The 22427-nt window shown below is 52.9% G+C and overlaps 1 protein-coding gene across 1 annotated transcript; it reads right to left on the bottom strand.

The window, feature by feature from the left end:
• Positions 1-873: 873 nt before the first annotated feature.
• On the bottom strand, positions 874-21616 carry BMF (Bcl2 modifying factor). Its single transcript, XM_045450063.1, is given in 7 exon segments — positions 874-4912; positions 16900-17060; positions 18517-18813; positions 20982-21068; positions 21071-21109; positions 21495-21550; positions 21552-21616. Coding segments are annotated over 7 exon segments (807 nt in total). The 3' UTR covers positions 874-4810.
• Between the last annotated feature and the right edge of the window lie 811 nt (positions 21617-22427).

The raw sequence follows: 22427 nt of genomic DNA, 5'->3' as shown, positions 1-22427 counted from the left end.
TTTAGCTTCCCTGCAAATCTGGGCAAGGGCACTGCAATTTCCAAATGGAAACCTAGATGGATAGGGGAGGCCCCCCTCCAACTGACTCAGCTACTTAAAAAGCCCACAGTGAAACTTACATCCCCTTTCTGGGCCTCAGTTTACTCATCCATAAAATGAAGAGGTAAAGCAAAACAACTGATGGGACTTCAAGCTCCCACGCTCTATGAGAGTACTAACTGGAGTCCAAAGCTGGCCCTCAGAGAGCTGAAGGTCTCCTAAATCATGGGGACCCTGTGTGCAGATAAGGCGTGACCTTGGCTGTGACCTTGGGCTCACAGCTTTCTGCAGATAGGACCAAAAGTAGTTCTCCCCCGGGGATTTTCAGAATTCTGTCAAGGGCCTTAAATTACCCTTTGGAGTCAGACACAATGTTAAGCCCCAAGGCAAGCCAGAAGTCCTCCCTACAACTAGCGTAACTGCTGAGATGCTACCTTGATAAAAGGAAACCAAAGCCCAGCTTGACACCAGAGGGGAGAGCTGAGAAGAGGGTCTGCCAAGGCATTTTCTGTCACCGAGGCTGCCTGCCACCGCTGAGTGCCTTCGCACTTACCCCCTCCCTCATCCTGCAGAAGGCTGGACCCAGATCCAAAGCCAGGTCTGGATCCAAAGCTTCCTCACTCCGCCCCTCCCCCCCACCCCTCCCTGGTTTTTCCACCTCATGAGGCCTTCCCTGTGCTGCTTATGGTGAGGTCAGCATGGCTCTTGTCCACTCGCAGAGACGAAAGGAAGTCCTGACAAAAGCAGGGAGACTGGGGGTAACTCAGGACAAGAGTCTAATTCCCTGACAGATCCCCTTGCATTTTTACCACACCTTGAAAAAGAAAGACCAGCTCTGCTTTAAATGGTTTTATTAAAAATTGTACCAATTGATGGGGGAAAATACACACACACACACACACACACACACACACACACACATATACGCATGTGAAGAACATAAAGCCGAATACTCTGTACAGGTTAAAAAACAACGGATCCCCATTCCCCTCCCTCTCTTTCCCTGTCTCTCTCTCAGAGGCAGAGTGCCTAGAGCCCAGGACAACTAACCTGGGCTGAGCAAAATGCTACATTCTCACTGGGTCTCCCCCTGCAGCCCCTGTGGACCGAGGGATGGGGCAGCCCACTGGGCAACGCTCACAGAGGAGGGAGAGGCGCTGGCCACTTGTGCAGGCAGCGGGGGTGCGGGGAGGTGGGGGGGCGGGGAGACCTGGAGCCTGTTCTCAGCACCTGTGCCTACAAGGCTGGTGCATCTATGGAAGAGCTCGGCTTTTTGTGTTACTCCCTCAAAGCTCAAAGTCCTCACCAGCCGATGTGCCCCCTGCCCACAGTGTGCCCACAAGCCTCAAAGGCTGATAAGTTAACCCCTTTCTGGACCGAGTCCAGCCAGGGTTCAGCACCCAGAGGGCCCTGTAGCTTTTTGCAGCCCAGGCTGAACACTGATTCCCAGAAGCCCCGCTGAACCGTGAAGGCAGAAGTCTTTCTGTTTTTGCTGCTCTCCACTCTCCTTACCCCCTCTTCATCAAGTCTACCAAACGACACAAGCTTGCCAGCTCTCAGTGTGCTCCTTGCTGACCAGGACAGGCACAGTGGCTCTCCAGCTCCCGGTGGAGGCCCTGGCTGACCATCCCAAACAACCCCCTCCCTGCCATGCCCCGGCTGGAGCCATCCTCGTATGAGGCTGGGCCACTGGGGACAGTGAGACAAGTCAGCTGGGTCCCTCTGAGCACGCCTGACACGTAAGTTCTGGACACAGACCCACACCCCTCAGGGCTTGGAGAGGTCACTGGGAGGTGATCTTTCGCTCCCTTGGACTAAGCAAGAAAAGGCCACGGGGACAGCTCTCCAGCAGCCCAAACTTTGAAGCAGGCAAAGGCAGAGAGGCCAGTTCAGGCCCTCCAACCCACTGAAGGAGTCAGATGTCTGGCGTGGGTGCGGTTTTCTCCCAGTTCTGTCTACCAGCTTCCAGAAACCCCTACTCTAGGGTTCTGAATTAGAAGAGCTATTTTGACCCTGAATATCAGGCTTCCTCCCTCCAGGGCTTTTCTATAATGAAAGGAACATTTCCAGCCCCTCTCCCACCCCTCACCCTCGGCAAACCACAACAACTCCATAAGTCTTCAGCTGGTTACAGGTCAGGAGGCAGGTCAGAGTCTCCCTCCCTCCAAATCTGATTCTCCACCCCCTAACTACACACAGCCATGCTCCTGGGGGTGGGGGGATGGGGAAAGGGGGCCCAGAGGGAGGGATGTGTCTCCTGAGGCTGGACTTGAGGAATGTTCAGACCAACTCAGCAGGCCGAGGGGGAAGGGGCCAGTCTAGATCACTAGGCCAATTAAAAACAGCCAGCCAGGAGGAACCTCTCTCCTTCCTGGGGCTATTTACCTCCTGGGTGTTTTTTGGGGAAGAGGAAGGAGGGGTTTAAAATTTTGCCCCAGCTTGCTTAGGATAGTGAGCTAGTTCCTGGCGTCACATAAAATGGAGACAGCTAGTCAGACCACCCTCCACCTGGCCCCAGGCTCAATGTTCAGGTGGGCTTGTCAAACTCTGGGCTCAGTTCTCAGGGCAGGCCACAGGACATCCTGCCTGGGCCAGCAAGATCTCTGAAGCTGACGGCTTTGCCTCTCGGCACCTAGACTATTTCTTTGCTCTCTCATTCAGCTTAGGTGGGAAGTCTACTAGGAGGGGTTCCAAGCGGCTGGCAGAAATAATCGTGGTTTTCTTATGTGTGCCACTGGAGCACACATCAGCACCCTGCCCGTCGTAGTCTCGGTCCAGAAGAGGGGGGGAAACGACACATGTCCGATGCACATCATAAAATGGCATGGAGACACGCAAGAAAGGCTGCATTTCACAATGGTCAGCGTGTCCCAGAGCCGGTCTTCACCTGTTCCCTGGGCTCCTTCTTGTAAGCAGGAACCCATCTTCTTAGCAGACAAACCATGGTACACACCCTGAGAATGGAATTCTAGCCAAGAAGAGGTAATACCTCAGAACATCCAAGCAGAACAAAACAAAGGCTAATGCACAGTTTGAGGTCCTTCACCTCAGGGCCACTGTGAGCCCATATGGCACCTTCGTGCAAATTAGGAAAGGCACCCCTTCCTCTGAGCAGACGTAGCCTGACACCAGGTCATGTAGCCTGGCGGGCAGAGCATGAGCTGGACTTTAGCATCTATTCTCTTCTTCTGCAGGTGCCCTTGTGCAGTGAACAACCTGCCCAACTGTACATCCAGTAGATTAATGCTTCCTTTAACAGTACTGAAGACCTCCTCTCTGTAGAACTGGAGGAGCTTGGACTTGTTTAGAGTTAAGAGTCTACTTGGGCTCTTCCAATTTCCCTGGGGAGCCCTGAGGTCTTCTCTGCCTTTTCTTTGGGCCTTGCTTCACATTAGCACCAATGTTATCTTGTCGTACTTATGCAAAAATTATAATTTAATTTCTGCGGTGTCTGGTTAACAGATTCCCCGTGTCTTTCCAGATTCCCCGCATCTACTATCAGAGCTGCTAGACTGGCTGCTTTAAATTCTCTCCATTAGTGCCACAGCAGGGAGGAGGGAAGTTCAAAGGCAGCTGTGATCCCACGGAGCTCCAGAGCATGCCCTCCCGGCCTAGCTGGAAGCTGAAGGAAGACAGGAAACGTGTACCCAGCTCTGCCGTTTCCACACTCTAATCATTGTCGGTTACTCTAAAAGACACATTTCAGCTGACAAAGCCACTGTGCTGGCTTCTGCCTGTATCCCACTAGGTGTGAAAAAGGAATGGGGATAAGCGGGAGGAGGTATGTTGTTTCCAAGGAAACCAGGGGGTCTGGGTTCCTCGAGGGCTGACTCCTATTATAGGTGGGATGGCCACCGCATTTCCCAGCCCCACCGTAATCCTGCCCCTTCATGCTCTAGAGTGCTGATCCTGGGGGAGGAAAGCAGTGTGTTGGCTGGCTCTTTTGAAAGAAGAGCTGACGAAGGCACAAGCTGCTGTCTGTGGCATGTTCATTGGCTATGTGGCTCATCCATGGTTGACACCCAGCCAGTCCCAGGCGGCTAGAGGTGGCAGAGGTTTGGCACCTCGGGACCAATCCTGGGGCCTCTGGGCGAGACCAAGTAAGACTTGAGGCCTACCCAGAAGTTTGGTTCATTTTGCGGCATATGTGAGGGGGTCCTTGGAGAAACCCAACCCTCCCTGAGGTCTTGCTGGAGATGACAGGGGCTGGGCGAGAATCCCTGAGCCCTTGGGGCAGGCACTGGCTGGGCCAAAGGAGAACCCAGATACGGGGCTGGCAGACTGGCCTAGTGAAGTTGCTCAGCTGGAAAGCCCCTGGCTGAGGCCCTGGGGGATTGAAGGCAGTGTGACTGTCAGGTCTTGGCCCCGTCCACGTCCACAGTAGAAGGCTGATAGTTTTGGTGCAACCAGGAGTCTAATCCAGTCTCCTAATTTCTTAACCAAGCTCCTATGGGAAAACTACAGTCCACTCCCTGGAGAACATCACTACCTGGTCATCTTCAATGGCTCACTGAAGACTTGACTTGTCAGAGCCCTTGGGAGGCCCCACATCACAGACACATCAGCCTCTACTTCAACAGTGTTTGACAAAGGCCCTCATTCCTGGTGAGGTCCTGAACAGGGAAAGAGGTCTCACTTGGGTACGTCTTATGTACACAGAAACTTTTAAAATGCAAACACAAAACAGCAACGAATAAACTTCACAAGACGCGGGCTCAGTCCTCGCTGATGTCCTTCCTGTGGTGCCCCATGCGAGGAGGGCAGCCCAGCCTCACCTGGGACCTGCCCCATTCCTGTTCTCTTCTGCATTCAAAGCCAGGTTGTGTAGGAAGAGGAGAATCTGCCACCACACTCGACGGCGGTTTTGCTGGTGCTGGAAGGCGGTGGGGGGAAAAAAAAATCAACATAATTCCTAAATGTAGCCTGTAGCCTTGATGACTCCTTATCATTCCCAATAAAAGTGCAGATCGACAAGTCTGAGGGCAGCACTTTAATCCTATCAGTACAGCAAACCCTGGGGGAGGGGGGAGGGAATGGGAGGAGTGGCTGATGAGGAGGGGGAGACAGTTGAGTGCTCCAAAAACAATTGCAGTTTTAACATTAAAAAGAAAAGACCAGGCTCTTTATGCACTGTGCACAAGAGGATTAAACTTTTTCCCCTGCTTGCAGGATTTTCCAGAGTTTAGCCAAGTGCTGCTTTTAATCAGATTGGCTCCTGAGCCCCTCAAACCTCAGCTGCACGAACAACAAACTTTCTTCAGAAAGAAAGAAAAGTGCCCCCTCCCTCCCCCAACTCCAAAGTAACACAGAGAACAAGGGGGGAAAGGGGGGGAGTCTCCATCTGCAAGTGATTTGACACTGTGAAGGTCAAAGGGTTAATCTTCAATTTAAACCACACTGCTGAGGCAGCAAAAATCTGATTTCATCCAGTGCAAACACGCACACACATGGACACATACACACACACACACACACACACACACACACACACACACACACACTTGTGTGCCTGCCCTCTCTCCCTTCCCAGCATCTCCAGCTCAGTGCTGCCCTTTTTATAGCTGCTCTTGACAGTAAGCCATAAATAATCCCTCTTGGAGCGCTTTCCTACTGACTGGAGCCAATTAAACGTTAAGCAAGAACATACTTGAAAACAAAACAAAAACAAAGAATGCACACTACTCTCTGGGGGTTATCCCAGGTCCTACTGTCAGGCAGGGAAGCTGGGGGCAAAGGGCAGGGGTCAGTGGCTCTCAGTGGCTCTCAGGATTGCGGCTGGTGCCCCGCCCACACAGGTACCATGTCCCCGGGGGCCAGGGGAGGCCCCAAAGGGACTGGGGTGCTGGAAGAGGCTGTCTTTGTCTGCCAGGCAGGAGGACTGGATGGGGGCCCTCTCCACAGGGTCCTCAGTGGATAGGGGAATAAAAACCTAGTGTGCAGGAGGAAGCCAGCACGGGCTGGACCTGGATTACTTCAGTGGCCGTGGCAGTGAGCATGTTCGTGTGAAGCGTCAGCAGAGCCGGGGCGCTTCTTAGGCTGTCTTTAATCACTGCCCCAGCCCCTACCAGGCAACTCCTCTCAGATGAAGAGCATAGGGTAAGTCAGTGGCAGAATGGAAAGTGAACCCAGGTCTCCTGCCCCCTCAGAGCTTCATGGGCACGGCCGGCCCTGGCCTCCGGGACTTTCCCCCGGGGACCCGTGTGGGTTCCAAACAGCGCGGGTTCCGTTCACCCTACCTTAGGCCACAAAGGGAAGGGAGGTGAGATGTCAACTGAGGCCGACTTCAGGGCCCTGCTAAGGTAGGTGAAGAGGACGCCCCCTGTCTGGGGCAACAGCATGCCCCTTTCCCCCAAGGAAGGAAGCCTGGAAAACAACCCAGAAAGTTGGAGTCGCAGTTACTGCCAGGAGGGGAAATTGGGGTGTGCCACAGAGGAGTCCTGGCAGACTGTGCAGGAGAATGATGGCTTCCTTGTGTTTTGTAAACAAAGATGAGTAAAAAGAGGAAACACACCCGGCTTAACAAAATCTGGTTAGAGTAAAGTAGCGTGAAAACGAACTCAGCTGCAAAACCTGAAGACTCTGGCCTGTCTGCAGCAGCTGGGCAGAGCACCCCTCCTCCTGTTTCCCGCCCCCAGCTGCTGCCCAGGACAGGTGCAAAGGTCATTTGGCGGAACAGGAGGAAAATCCAGGAAAACACCGGTCCCCAGAGAGGCCAGTCTGCTGGAATTCCAAGTCTCTTCAGGTGCCTGTTTGAAAAGGCCAAGTAACAATAACAACCACGATCATGACAAGAATAGTAACACTGAATGTACCAGGCTGTGTTCTGAGTGTTTTACGTCCTTGCTTCTGAAAGTGTGGTCCATGGACCAGCAGCCTCAGCATCATCTGGGAGCTTACTAGAAATGCAGACCTACTGAATCAGAATGCGCATTTTTGACAAGATCCCCGGGGGACATGGAGACACATTAAACTCCTTCGGCCTTCTCAACAACCTTATGAGGTTGCTATATACTCTCATCCCCATTTTACAGATGAGAACATTGAAAGAGTTAGGTAACTTGGCCACGTGGCTAGTCGGTGGCAGGGACTGAACTAAATCCAGACTACCTGGCCCTAGAGCAATGTCCTTACCCATTATCATTAGGTTCTGAGTGCCAGCATATACCTTTCTTTATGCCAAAGCAGACACTCTCTCCTCCCCTTCTCTAAATCATATCAAAAGAGCTCAATGGCCAAGGAAGGGAGATTACAATTCTATGATTTGGGGCCTAGGCCAATCCCATTTATGTACACCTCAGTTTCCCCCCAAATTCCCCTAATGGAGGCCACCTGCTGCCTGGGTAACTTCCTGGGGCCTGAGGCATCTGGGGATGAGGCAATGCAGCATTCTCACTCCCATCATTTGGGGGTGTTGGGAGACCCAGAAACAGCTGTGGGCCAGAGAGCCCTGTCAGAATAGAAGGCTGAGGTCTTGCTGGGTGACACAGGCAGGCCTAGATACAGGAGGCAGGGCACATAGATAGGCCCACCTTCGGAAAGGACCCAGGTCCCATGCTTCTGCCTGTGACAGGCCTCAGGGTACATGAATCAGCAAGAAAGGCACTGGGCGGTGGATGGTCCCTGGGCCAGGAATCAGAGGACCTGGCTGTAGGCTGGGATTTCCCACCAGCCTGTCTGTGAGTCCTCACTTCCCTAATAAGTGAAATGCAGGCACGGTTATTAGACCAGTGGTTCCCAAACCCGACTGTCACAGAAGCCACTGAGGAGCTGTTATACATACAGAGTCCCAGGGTTCCACCCAGACCAGCTAGTCAGAATCTCTACGGAAGGGGTCCAGGAATTTGTACTTTGAACAAATTCCCTGGGTTGACATTTTTAAAATCAGAAGTAACATTTATTGTATATTTTAGTCATAAAAGTAATACATGTTAACTGTAGAAAAACTGGACCATACAAGACATGAGAGAGGAGAAAATAAAATCACTCGTGATCCTATGGACTAGAAGAAAACACTTCACGACTTAGTATTTTTTTTCGGTCTCCTTCAATCTCTTCCCATCAGAATAATGACTTGGCCAAGCCAGAGGTAAATCCTTCCCAGGTGGTTCTGAGGCAGCCAGGCCACAGACAGGCATTTGGAAACCACTGAGGTGCTTTCCGACCCTAAGGTCTGTGACGGGAAGTTTGTCATCCACGATTACCTTCAGCTGAGTCAAGCCTGCCTGTTGGAGGGTCTGGGTGGGCTTGGAGACCAGCAAGAGTAGGGCCTAGTAACCGGTGCACAGCCTCAGAAGGCCCTTCTCTGGGCACTAGCAGATGCCACACAAATTCTACTTGGTCTTCTCTTGTCACAGGGCAGCCCCCAAAAGGCCCTTTTCTGAAATGAACCAAGCTGCTTCATACCAAGACTATCAGAGAATCCCCTGGTTATGAGGAACAACAATAAATACAATATTTAAAAAAATTAAACAAAAGGAGAAAAAAAGGCACGAAGGGAGGCCAGGGAGAGAAATAGTAAGGAGGAAGGAAATCGACATTCACTGAACAGGATGAGGAATACAAAGACACCAAGACACCAGAGAACACAGATCCTTCCAGGAGAAGGTGGGGAGGAGAAGGGCAGAAGGAAGGGGGAAGCAAGAAGGAGTATGCTTGGCCTCTGACTCTCAGGCACTTGGCATAGCACAGAGCATAGAATCTGAGATCAGTGAATGCAACGCCCCATCCCCACCCCAGAGCAAGGCCCAACTCTCCCAAACTCAGCTTGCGCACCCCTCTAAGACAGGGAACCTGGAAAAAAGTGGGGGTTCTAAGGATGCATAGTCAGGGTGCCCTCAGGGAGAGGGGGCTGAGGGACAGGGGATGGGATACTGCTGGGAATTTAAGCTTACACCAGAAGCCCTCGAATTCAGAGTTCAGAGGGTAAGACCAAGGCATGGAGGGAAAAAATGGAGGTGAATGGTCCAAGGGAAAGGGTCTCAATATAGTGGATAAAAATATCTTCTCTAGTTAAGACAGCACAGCCAGGCAGTGGAGACCTAGGGTTCTTCTTTGACCCCGGCCCACTTTCTGGCTGTGGCCGGCAGAGGAAGGCAACCAGCTGACAAGTGTTCAAGTTACCCGCACTGTGCACAAGGTACGGCAAGTGACTGCACAGCCATGCATCCTGTGCACCAGGGAACTCACAGGGACACACAGTAGGTACTCAACAAGTGCACGCTGGACCAACTACAGAAGAGTCAGCCTCGCAAGATAACCCACTTGTCTGAGGCCAGGAACAACTGATGTCTGGCCAGGTCTAAAGATGTACTTGATGTGATAGTATCAGCCTCTTGCCTGGGGAGAGGCCCAACTAGTAAAAGGCTTTTTTTCTTCTTCTTCTTTTTTTTTTTTTTTTAAAAGAGCTGGCTGTGGTGTCTGACAAGGTTGGATTACACAAATCAAACTCTGTTTCATCCCACGTGGCCTCTGCCCTAAGCACAAAGAGCGTTCCCTCCCCTCCCCGGATAACAATCTCCCTCTGCCTCTCTCCCTCTGGATCCAATTCACACCCTCTGGGGGCTTTGTGTGTCACCGGTGTTCCAGATGCTCTAGCAAAAAGCTAATTTCACCCCAAAGAACAGAGGAAAGAGCAAATCTATGCTGTGGCCCCGCTTGAAAGGAACAGTGGCAATTTACTGAACTGACAGCAGTTTATAATATCTCATGCTTAGAGTGCTTTCGTATCTTTCCATTTGCTCTTCACAAAGATCTGGGGACACAGGAAGGACAGGTGTGATCAATCCCACTTTACAGATGGGGAAACAAAGGCTTGGAAACATTACCCTAAGCATAGTCCGTTGGGAGGGGAGGTTATTTGGACCCCTGGCCTCTGACTCCAGAGCTACATTTTTCCACTAAAAGATTACAGTATGTTTATTCGCATCATGAAAACAGTACTAACTTTTCAAAGAGAATCGCCACTGAACTGCTCCCCTAGTATGCTTAAAGACATTGTTTCCAGATCATTAACTATTTAGTAAGGATGCTGTGGACCAGAAAAAATAGACCTTTCAGAGGCAGAGCTAACTGAAGATCAAACAGAAATAAAGCCAAAACTGCTCCGAAATGATAACTTCAGATCATGTTCAGAAACCACGCTCGGTTTCTTTAAAATGCAGTTTCGTATACGCTGTTTTACAGGGAGACACGCACTCTCCAAAGTGACGCTTTCCTACCTCTTCCCTTTACCGTCACACTCTAAACTCACCCTGGCAGGAGCTGAGGGAAAGAACCTTGCCACTGAGAACAGGAACACAGAGATAAGAGACACTTCAGGAAAATTCCACTTGAGAGAAGTCGAGAAGATATTTTTGTTCAATTAAGCAAGCTTTTATCGAGCACCCAACCGAGCTAAGACTTTCGAAGGACGCAAAGATGAGCAAGATGTAAACTGTCCTCAATTATTTTCCAATCTGAGGGAAGAAAACAAGAGCAGAGAACCAAGTTTTACAGGAGGCAGAGCTGGGTCAGGGCAGTAAGTGGGCGTCCCTCAGGCTCTTGTTTTCTAGGAGGTTCCCGCTGAGAGCAGAGGTATAGGTAGCGGGAAGACCGAAGACCGTGGTTTTAGGATGAGTCAGAGCTGTATGGCTCCCAGTGCAGCCACTTACAGTGTGACTTGGGCACGCTGTCTCCCTTCTGGGAGCCTCAGTTTCCTATAAAATGGGGACAATGGGCTCTAGAAGTACGAGGTTGCCGTGGCGATCAAACGAGAAAAGTATATGTACGGCCTTGGCCTGGTGGCTGCACTGAGCAGCTCCCTCTCCACAGTGAGGACAGGGAAAACGCGGGCCCCCACTTAACCTTGCCGAGCACTTCCCTCAACACCCTGTGCTCAGAGCGCCCGCCCCGGGAGCGCTATCTTCTCAACAGACTTAGGAAGTCCTGGGGAAATCCCTGACTTTTCACTCTGAGATGGGCCAAGGCAGCTAGAGGCAGCTGGGGCCCAGAATTCCAGGCTGCCAAGCTGAGCAAAGGATTCTGAAACCCACAGGGCAGCCCCTTGGGTCCAGGGGCCCACTGCCCCGGAAAGCTTCTGACCCAGACGCGGGAGGAACGAGCAACGTGGCAAAACGGAAAAAGAAAAAAAAATACCCCTCGCCAAGAGCTTCCTCAGCGCAGCCAGCAGTGCTACTGGGACGTTGAAGCCACTGACTGCCACCGTGGCCACACCAATCCCTTCTTCAAGGAAGAAACGGCAGCCTGGGGCCAGCCGGTTCTCAGTGGAAGACAGGAGGGCTTCCTCTAATGCAATTGAAGGCCACTGGCTTCAGCCACTGGGGAATGGCGGGAGAGGAGGGACGGGCTATGTGCCCCTCCACATCCCCAGAGACTTGTGCTGCATCTCCACAGCCTCTGGGGGCGGGAACCATTGGGGCCCTCACCTGACTTCCCCCAGCCTGAGAACTCCTCCATGGGAACTACTGAACAACTTCTAAAGAACTCACAAAGCAACTCTGGGGTGTGTGCTCTGGCCGAGAGTGAGGGAGAGAGGGGACTGAGGAGTGGCAGATCCGTTGTACATCTACAAGGCTGTGGAGGAGGAACCCCAAGGCTCTGACTCCCAAATTGGGGCCTTGGCAGCTGGCTCTTCTTGTCCTGCCTGGGGCCGGTTCCCTAGACAGGACAAGGCAAGCTAAGCATGGAAGAAAGCTGGACCCTCCTCCTCACCACATACACTGACTGTTCTCGTTCTGGTCAGGGAGCATGCCCTCTTGGTTGCCAGACATGATCAAAAGGCAAACCAAAGATTTTTCTTTATTCTCCTTTTCTAGTACCTCTCCCAACCCCTCCTCTCCCATCACCCCCCCCTCACCCCTAAGGAAAAAAACAAACAAAAACAAAAAACAACAAAAAAAAAACTCCCATTCCCAAGGCCTGGCTTTGGTGGGGAGGGAGTGAACTATCCGGAACTACAAGGCCCTTCTCCTGGAAGAGAGAGTAGTCAGGTGCAGAGTTGTGTGGGGAACTCGGCCTCTAGTCAGCCACGCTGATGACTCAGAAGCTAAATATAGTGAGCGATATAAACAGAGCCAGCCACAGAGCAAACACAGGGCCCCCAAGCCCCGGCCTGGCTCTCACGCACAGAGGCCCTCCACGGCCCCTCCCCCAGTCTCACTCTTCCCCAGGCGCCCTCCTAGGTAGACCTCCCACTGCTGGAACAGAGGCTGGCTCCACAGAGACCTTCCCACTTTAAGGTCAAATCTCTGGGGCTCCTGCCCGGGGCTGCCACATCTAGGGCCTGAACAACCTCATTAGCCACAGCCTGAGCCCCCAAAACCACTCAGCAACAAGGAGGGCATCCCAAAGGGTCAGGAAGCACTCAAGGGCACCCTGAACAAAGGATCCAGGCTGTTGGCAGATGTAAACACCACTTCTGGGTACAACTTCCAAATGAGCTCCCTAAGAACTATAAAGACAGGTCCAAGCAAAATCCTAACATCATCTTTTGACACATTTCCCAAAGTGTTAAACTGCCCACACCTTAATAGTTATATGTATTATAATCTCCAATGGGCTTTCACATCTGCTCTGCTGGGTATCAGAAATGAAGGCTCAGAGAAGTTAAGTGATTTGCCCATGGACACAGAACTCATAAGTGACAGAGGTAGGATTTGAACTGAGGCCTGCCTCTAAGTCTAGGATCCTTTCTGTGATATTACAACTAAAGATAGTTTTTAGTGAGTGGCTGAAATTTTCCTCAGATGGCATTTTCCAGAAAGTCTAATCACTATTCAAAGACTTTCCAAATCTGACTATTCTCAATGAAACCACTCTTGGTCCAAGTAAAAAAGCCATTTCCGACTTAAAGAATTCCAATGCTCCTGTAGCTTTACTCACTCAATGGTTTACAGTAGCTACTTGTTTTGAGGATTCTTGGGTTCTTAACACTGCCCAGAAATACCCTCCATAAATTTCAAGATAGCGCTGCTGGGACAAGAGAGGACAGCAGCAGCTACTATCCATTCTTAGGCCCATGCTGGAGGAGACCATGGCAGGGGGAATGAAAAGAAACCAGAACCCACACCTTCTGGCCAGAGCAGCCCATGAACACAGTGAGGGAGCAAACCTGTACCTCCTCTTTGCTGCTGAAGCTGGACAGACACAAAAACACCAGGGCACCTTCACAGAGCCTGAGTCAAGGCAGACCATGGTCAGCAGACCACAAGAAGTCACCTGCTACAGAGCAACAAAGAGAGGAAAGTTCTATTCCTGGCCCAGTCAAAGGAAGATGGGGCATGTGACCCGGTTTGGAAAGGCTTTTGCTTCCAATCACTTGGCCTCCACCTGTCTTGCTGCTTTGGAGACCCAAAGAGCTGACAGCAAGCACCTCACTGACACTGATCTTCTGCCTTCAAATCCTTGCCTTTCCATCTATTGGAGCCACCCAGAACTGATCAGTTGGGTAATGGGGCTAGAAGCCCATCCTGTATGCTCCCTAGGAAGCATGTTGGGAGGGCTTATGGCTAGCAAAAACTGACATCCAGTGGAATTTGCAACTGTTTGAATCTGAGGTCATGGCACTCAATTTGCCATAATGCCATCCTACAAAGCACTACCCGGTCATCGTACCCCACCCCCACCCCCTCTGGTCCACATCTCCTAGGAAGAAGGCTTCCCCTGATACAGAAAAAGAATAACTGAGGTCCGTAACCAGGGACAAAAAGTGGGAGCTCACACTCCCTACAGGACTCAGGGACCAATGGCCACGGTCTGGTCTTTGGACACCATTCCAGATCTAAGGAGAAAGGAAATGGCCAAGCCCACTCAACATCTTACTGCCTCTTGAGTTGTGTTTCTTGGCTTTCTAAACTCAGCCTATAATGATGGGGAATGACCATTCTTTGAGGAGAAACAAATGAGGCTGAGTCCTACAACTGAACAGCATGGACACCAATTTCTCTGTGCAGGGCAGGTGGAGGGGAGCTCAGGGCAGGCAGCTCTGCTAAGGGATCAGCCTGATGGGAGCAGTGGGAAAAGCACTGTGAACTGACAAGAACAAATGTGAGAGATGATCAAGCTTATAGACAGACAAAAGGAAACGAGCATTAAAGAGTACCTACTGTGTCCCTGGAACTTTCATTGGTATTTTCTCACTTAATCCTTACAATAAAATTCTGTGGTATTAGCTCTAATTTACAGAAGAGGTGCTACACTTGGCAAGGTCAAGTGCCTTCCTGATGGCTAGCAGGTGGCAGGGCTGGTATTCAAATCTGGGCCTTCTGACTTTGGACTCAAAGCCTAGAGACTTAAATTTAAAAATCCTAGTAACTCAGTTTCCTTGCCTGCAAAGATTAGGGAAGGGAATAGAGAAAGAAAATAAAAGAATGTAAGAGTCACAACAGCACTTTCTAGATATGAAATAGTAGACTGGTTTATGTAATAATCAAGGTCAGAAAATGACTCACTTCTTAAAACTAGCTGCTAAGGGGCGCCTGCCTGGGTGGCTCAGCGGGTTAAGCGTCTGACTCTTGATTTCAGCTCAGGTCATGATCTTGAGCCCAGAGCCCTGAACCCCATGTTGGGCTCTGCACTGACAGTGCAGTACCTGCTTGGGATTCTCTCTCTCTGCCCCTCCCCCACTTTTGTTTACGCGCATTCGCGCGCGCCCCCCCCCCAAAATTAATAATCTTAAAAAAAGAAAAAAAAAAACTAGCTACTAAAAGTTCCTCTGCATGCCAGTGTTCCATCTGCCTGTGGCTAGCATCCTAGCCCTTTCTGCAGGATGAGCTCCTGGAGAAGGTCTGTGAGCAGGGTTAGTGGGGAGGACAGGGTTAAAAGCAAGAGGATTCCACAGACAAAAAGATTGGTTCTCTCTGTAATGGAAAATTTGGGAAAACCAGCTCTGGGCTGGAAAGGCTTAGCTGACCAGCCTCCTGCCACTGTGAGGTAGGAGTAGACAGCAGGCAGGAGGGGGAGGGGCACAGGGAACTCAGGAGCCAGTTTTGGGTGAGGTGCAGAGCAGGAGAGACGGTTCTCCTTCAGCTCTGCCCCTCCCCCAGGCTGGGGTGGCTCTGGCTGATAGATGAAAGCTGCCCTCCGAGAGGCAGCCCTGGACTGGGGGAAATGATGCCAAACTGCAAAGAGCAGGGTCAGACCTTGGGATGAGGACCGTCTCCTCTCTTTCAGGACTGAGTTAGCAAGAAAGGGCCCCGGGCAATGTTCTAGTCCTATCCTCCCAGCCTGCCACCAAGCCTACAGGGACTCACCAATGGAGGGAGGAATATCCTGGGAAACAACTGTTGAGAGAGATGAGGTCTCCTGGGAATGAAGAAAGCTACCTTCCAGACACTCCTGTAGATGAGTCCAGGAGACCCACAGCTCCTGTGTCCTCTAGCAGCTCCAGCACCGGGACTGGAAGCTGTGAGCTGGTCTCAGCCGTCGGCCTGTACAACCAGGCTAGAGTGAATGGGCAGGAAGAAGGCCAAGAGCAGGAAATCCAGAATCAGAGTGAGTCCACACGTGGACTGAAGGGGAGACTCAAAGCCAAGTTTCCAGAAAACAATCAGCGGAGGGACTGGGGACTGGAGCGTGGGGCCAAAGGAGGAGGCTAAGCTGCCTTATTATCTAAACATAGGGCCACTCTCTCTTCCAGATCACTGAGGGACTGGGAGAGCTGACCAGGACCAGATCTAGCCCTAGATTTCCCTCAGAACTCTTTGGCAGAAGGCACGAACCATATCTAACCCCCGGCGGTCTGTTCTCAGGAGACCAGGAGACCAAAAGACAACTTCTCTTTCTCCTGGTGCTGGCAGTGGTTTGGCCCGTAAGTCAAACCTACTCTGATCCCCTGAAGTTACCCATCTAACCTCAGGGTCTGCCCAAGAGTGATGAGACATTTATTCTCTTGATTTCCAGACACACACACACACACACACACACACACACACACACTGCTGGGACAGTCCCAGAGGTGGGGAACATGTTCATTTCCAGGTGGCGTGCCTTTGCTTCAGTGGTGGTTGTACTAGCACAGATTCAGCTTGGGCTCCTCTCCCTGCCTTGGCAGCCATCCAGAAAGCCAGCCCAGAGAGGAAGGGTTAAGTGTCTGGGGGCCGGCCCAGACAGCGGCTGCAGAGCAGGGCAGCCTCCAGCCCGTGGCACGGAGGGCTCCTCCAGCACGAGCCTGCCAGCCGCCGCCTTTGTTGATGGACTCTGCCACATGCTCGACTGACACGCGATGCTCCGCCCTGGCGGGGCTGGTGCCAGGCTGCCGGCCAAGCACCCGGCCGCCAGTCTGGAGAGCCTCTCCGAGGTTCGCTCTCCAGAGTCCCAGGTCCCAGTTCCCAGACAGAGACAATGAGGAGCAGCCTCCCCAGCTGGAAAGTGTCAGGTTACAACCGGTTCCACCACTTTCCCCCACTCAGGCCCATCCCTCGGCCTTGGTTACCCAGTTCCCCGCTGCACCTCGGCCAGGCACCCCCAACTGTCCAGTTTCACTGCAGCACCCTGAAAATCTTCCCCTCGGGACTGTGAGGGACAATCTCCCAACCTGGCCTCAAGAAGACACAGTGTGTTGAGCAAGGCTGAGGAAAGCCACCCCAGGCCCTAGGAGAGATTGTAGTGTCTCTTGACAAACCGTGGGACAAATCGCTTTTATGAAGCCCGAGCTGACAGAGGGCAGGTAACCAAGGTGGAGCTCAGAGGTGAGGGCAAGAGTGCTCGGCCAGTTGGGCCCATCCAGTTCATGGGGATCATAATAGCCGAGGCCAAAACTCTGGGACCATATCCTCGAGGCCTGGCAGAGACAGAGTTGCTGAGGCAGGTCCTGGCCCCCCAGCCCCAGCAGACTCTCCCCCCGCCCCAAGCCCCCATGCCTACTTGCTGCATATGAAGCCGATGGAACTGGTCTGCAATGCACTGAAGCTTTCGGGCAATCTGTACCTCTGCTCGATGCTGCCAATGCCCTTCAGGGGGCTGCTCACCAAGGGGCAAGCCTGCAGGGAAACTGGCAGGGAGAGGGAGCCGGTAGCCAGCGTTGCCTGCAAAGACAGAGGGCCCACATCTCAGCATTCTCCACGACTGTACCACCTACCCCGTGCCTAACACTCCTGGCTGAGACTTTATCGGGGTGCTCCACCCAGTTTGGGTAGCCTAACCTGCCTGTTACCCAAGCGTTGAAAAGCTGATACTCAGAGAACAGCAGAGAATGGTCCTAGCCTTCCCTGTAGTTCTCTAGTCACAGGCAGTGCCAGGGCAGAAGTAATATGCGTGGGTGAACTTGCCAGCCCTCTGTCCTTATTTACCAAGCTACGCTTGACCACAATTTATTTTTCATGCAGTAGCAGGTTGAAGCTCTACTCTGGAAAAGCACTGGAGGCAGTTCTCTAGAGTTCCTAGGTTGAGCAAAGCAAGGGAGAGAAAGAGAAAACCAAAATGTGCCTTCGCGTTTGCTTCTGGCTGGGCTCAGGTCCTGGAGCCCTGGGCAATGGAACTAAAACTAGGTAGAGAAAACTCCTCAAACCCATTGGATAGCCAAGTTCCTCTCTGGAGGAGCCCCAGGCCAGACCACAAGACCTCGAGACCAGCGCTGCACCCTAACCAAATGCTGGCAATCGAGCTGCCGCTAGGGGTGCCCGCCTCCCTCCTCCCTCTGTTCCTTCTTCCCTGCCGGCCGGCCGGCCTTATCCATCTTCCCAGACTCCCGAAAGAACTACGGGGTAGCTCCCTCCAGGAATAACTGTAGTGTCTCTTCAATATGCTCCATCAGACATAGCAAGATAGCTTCTGAACCCTTCTTCTCCCTCCATAAGCTTTGTGCTAAAAGAAGAAAGAAGACTGAGTGTCTAACACTGTGCCTTTGCCAGAGGAGGGACATGTTACTCATAAAACAAACCATTTAAGCCCACAAATGAAGGGGTCTTGTCTGATCGAGCCTTGGAAACAGCCCCTCTGCTGGCACTGAGCCCTGGCAGGCCCAACCTCTTTCTCCAGTTCCCCTTCCAAAGCCCAGAAAGTCCCAAGTGACACCTTGTGCCTTCAAAAACCTTCCCTCCCAGAAAGGGCTGGGTTTTTCCCTTCAGGGTCAACAGCGAGTCACAGATCCCGTAACCCTCTCCAGGGCAATGTTGGCCAATTGGCAGAAGGCATAGCACTACCAGGACACAAAAGGTTGGGCCACGCAACTGGCCACAAGATGTAAAAGCTGAGGCCCAGGTACCCTCTCTCCGACCCAAGAAGACACCATGGACCCAAGGATCCCTGCAGAAAGGGACAAAAAGGCAGAAATAATGGCATAGCAATTTGCCTTTGTTGGTGCCCATGGAGCACAGGTGAAGAGCATGAACAAGCAGAGAAGCACGGTGACAAGAGTCGAGGAATCAATAGCCCCTGCGGCTCAATTGGGGAAGGAAATAACAAAGCGCAGGTTTGGGGAGGGGAAGTCCCCTCTTTTCCCCCAGTCTCTATGGGAGGAGTCCTGAGGCTAAGAGCACTCACCATAAAAGAGTCGCTGGGGTTCTTCGGTCACCCCACAAGGCAGCATGACACCCTGACTCGGGGAGGCCGGACTGAGGGTCTGGGTGGCCTTGTCTTCCTGGCTGGTGGGTCGAAGCCCAGGACCACAGCAGTGGGTGAGAGGGAAGAGCTGCAGATGGCTGAGGGGGCAGTCCAGCTGGCTCGGGGCAAACAGGTTAGCAGACAGCAAGCTCCCAGGCTGGGTCCCCGGCTCCCCATCCTCTGGCTGGAACACATCATCCTCCAGCTCCTCCACACACTGAGGCGGCTCCATCTCCCCTGCTGGGGTGCAATGCAGGCATCTGGGGTGCTGTCCCCTGCCCCAAGGCCGAACCTGAAGGACTCCCCCTTACCTTTCTCCTTTCCCTTCTACCTGGGGGAAGTGGGGCCCGATACTGATGACAAACGACCTGGTGATAAAGTACCACTGAGGATGACACCCTCCCCAAATGTGGCCTGCCTCACTGCTCAAGGAGGCTCCACACCTCCTCCCTGGGCCTTCCCAGAGCCACTCCCACCTTGGCCTTTTCTTCCGACCCGGGCTGGTTCTGGTCATGAAGTCTGACTGCTATTGACTCTGAGCAATAGCAGAGGCATGATCAACCACGGCAAGTACTCAGGACACCCGGGGAAATGTCAACAAGACTAGGCCCTACGAGTGGCTATGGGAGGGCAGAGGTGCTGTGACTGGCTGTACACACAGTGGTCACTACACACACACACACACACTCACTCACTCACTCACTGCCCTGAGAAGTAACCACCAAGCTCTCATCCCAGTCTGAGCTGAGCTCCAGGCTCAGCAGCAAAAACAAAAGCCAGCAATCCGAGGGCAGCCAGGTTCCCTCCAAACCTGCTAGGCCCCGCCCAGCTGCCCATCTCCTCTAGTCTCCACCCCCTGCTTGCTCAACACAACAAACAGGCTCCAAGCTGTGGTAAGAGTGTGTCCTGGAAGAAAGGGCAGAAAGACCCAAGTTAGACACTGCCCTCACAGCAAAGGGGAGCTGTCTGCCCACCACATCTTGGCCTAGATGGTAGGTCCAACATCCGGCAAAGTGGCCAGCCTCCCCCACCCCAGCTCACTAGCCTCCATGACTACTCACGAGTCTCCGTGACTTCAATCTTCTTTTCCCACAGCCTACCATTCCTGTCAGCGCTGAACGTGAGATTGGTATAACCTTCCTCACAGAAGGAAGTGAAATTCAGCCCTCTTTCTGTGACCTCACTCACCGCCTGTATACTACTCAGGTTGTTGGCATGAGTTTTCTTGGTGATAAAGAAGTTCCTCTTGCTCCACCTGATGGCTCTTGGAAGTCTGAGTTTGGAGCCACCCAGCATCTTTAGCTCCCAACTCAGCCCCCTACACACACAGGAAGAACCTGTTAGGACCCCTGGGGCAGCCCGAAGCTGCAACTACCTGAATGGTTAAGGATACAGAGGGACACTGTTTGTCACTGCCAGACTCACTGAGCGATCCCCTGGGAATTTTGTCTCTCCGTCTCTTGCCTTTGAAGAACAAGCCAAATGGTCTGTGGCTTGGTAAAGTACTTAAAGGAATCTCAGTTAAATTCAGAATCTTGGCTTTCCCAAATGCAAGCTCTCTCTGAGGTGCTTGCTTCAACTCCCTCCATCCCAGCCAGTCCATGAGCAATGTGTGATCCTATCTTTGTCCTCTTCCCTGGTGAGGAGACGCCCACTCGGATGGCAAAACAGGCATGTGGTGTTCTCTGGAAAGTGTTTCCCAAAGAAGGGTAGGAGATCTTCAGCTTATCAGCACCAGGAAACAAAGTTTCCGGCTGAAAGGACGGAGCGCTGTCTTGCCAGTCACCTGGCAGGGGCTCCCCTCCTGCCCTCAACCTTCTCTCTACAAGCTGGCAATCCCAGCCTAAGAAGGGGCCCTCCAAAGCTAATCACAAGCAGGAGTCATTGTCTTGGTTCTTCCTTTGAAGCCAGCCACCTCCCCCTCCCCCTCCCCCTCCCAGCAAAGCCCCAAAGTTCAAGCCTTGCCTGGACTGGACTGTGGGGGAAATGCAGCCATAGGGTGTGTCTCTGCAAGCCCTGGGGACCCTACCCATTCTCCACAGGAACTGCAGGTGGCTCTTCTGTAAGTGGGAGCCTCCAGAGGGGAGCTGGGCAAGGTCAAGTGTAAACTGGGATACTGTAAAGAGACCCTCTACTCCCCTTGCTGAGAAGGTGATGTCCAAACTGGTAGGAGGAGCACACTTCCTGAGAGCACTGCCTGGGAAGGCTTTATTCCTAGCAAGGGGAACCAAAGCGCTCTGGAGCCATCCCAGCCCCTAAGGGCTCTAACAGGGATGCTGAATTTAAGACTCCTCCTCCCAGGAGAAGGCAGTAGCCACGCACTCTGAACTTCGACAAGAGCTAAAATTTGGGAACGCACACATACGAGCATACACACTCACGCACCCACACAACACACAGCAGACCTGGGTGACTCCAGGAGAGAGTCTCAGCCTCCGAGTCGTGATGCCAGGGCTCCGCGCCAGGGTCCAGCGTGACGAGCACTCGGGGGCTTGGCGCCCAGACTCAATTGGGAAGGAGGGAAATAGCCCAGCTGTTAAGGAGAGGAGCCTTCAGACTCCGCAGGGAGGCAGGACGCCCCACAACTCCCTGTCCTACCCCAAAGTCAGATCCAGAGGCAGGGCCGTTCGCGGGAGCCCAGGTCTGCTCAGCAGTGAGCCGCAGGTTCCCCTACCCACCTGGACCCAACTGCTTGCGGTCTTAAATGCTACTACCCTCAAGTTCCCTCGTGGAGCAGAGCACTAGATGAGGGTTCCGTACCCCGTTCCCGTACCCCAGCACTCCAGTCCTTCATGGTCACCCCACACGCCCGCAGCCCAACCCTTCCCGGGCCCCTAAGCGCAGCACGACTCCACTCCCCACTTCCCCGAGGAGGTGCGATCCAACTCCGCCCGGTCCCCGGCCGCTGGCGCGCTCACCGGGCCGCGGCGGGTGGCGGGAGGCGCTGGCAGGGGCGGCAGCGGCAGCTGGCGGGCTGGCGCGGGAGGAGGCCACTGTGCACCGCGCGGTATTGTTTCCAAAATACGCCCGCTCGGGGCATCCCGCAAACAGCTGATGAGGCCCCGCCTCCAGCGCGTCATGCCCACGGCTGGCCAATGGCGAGTGGAGCCCCAAGTCCCGGGCTGGGCGGCTGCCAGGGACGGTCACGAATGTACGAACCTTCCCTTGGAAACATTGCAAGGGGCCGAGCGAAATTCCGGCTCCCATCAGAAACGCAATTGGAGCGCCATAGTCCGAGCAGATTCCGTTCCTAACGCAAGCTGGGGAAGGGCTGGAGAGTCCCTGAGTCCTCTCTATTAGAAGGGAGAGGGGGGGCGCCAAAGTGACTTTTATCTTCTTTTTCTCGGGAATGGCCAGAATAATTACGGAGCGTACAAACCGGAGGGGAGGAAAGCCGGAAGCCTTTAGAAGCGTCTGGCGGTGTCCGCTGGGTGCAAGGTGCGGGTCCCGGTGGATCCCGGCCTGGTAGCAAAGCACCCTCCCGCCTGCCTAGGCTGTCAGAAAAAACTCCAGGTGCAAATCTGTAAGAAGCATGAGAACACGTGTGTCTGGCGCTGTTAGTGGGTGACATTCAGATCAAACACATCCAAAGGGACCCTCGTGTCTTCTTCTTGAGCATCTGGCTGAGGAGAGGAGAGACCAGGAATGCAAGGGCTGCTTGAGCAGTTGACACACATCCTGTTTATGGCAGCGTCCAGAGGTGGTGCTGGTTGTTGCCAAGAGAGTAATGTGTCCTGCAGATCTCGTACTCTCAGTGCGAGAGTCCCTAGGCCATTTCTCATGTATTGAATACCTACATTGTGCCAGATACTGAGTTAGGAGCCAAACACCTGGTGCCTGCCCCCAGGGAG

The sequence above is a fragment of the Leopardus geoffroyi genome, chromosome B3 (assembly GCF_018350155.1).
Source record: "Leopardus geoffroyi isolate Oge1 chromosome B3, O.geoffroyi_Oge1_pat1.0, whole genome shotgun sequence".
Lineage (NCBI taxonomy): Eukaryota > Metazoa > Chordata > Mammalia > Carnivora > Felidae > Leopardus > Leopardus geoffroyi.
Note: the sequence above shows the minus strand (reverse complement) of the source record. Positions and strands in the feature narration are given on the sequence as shown.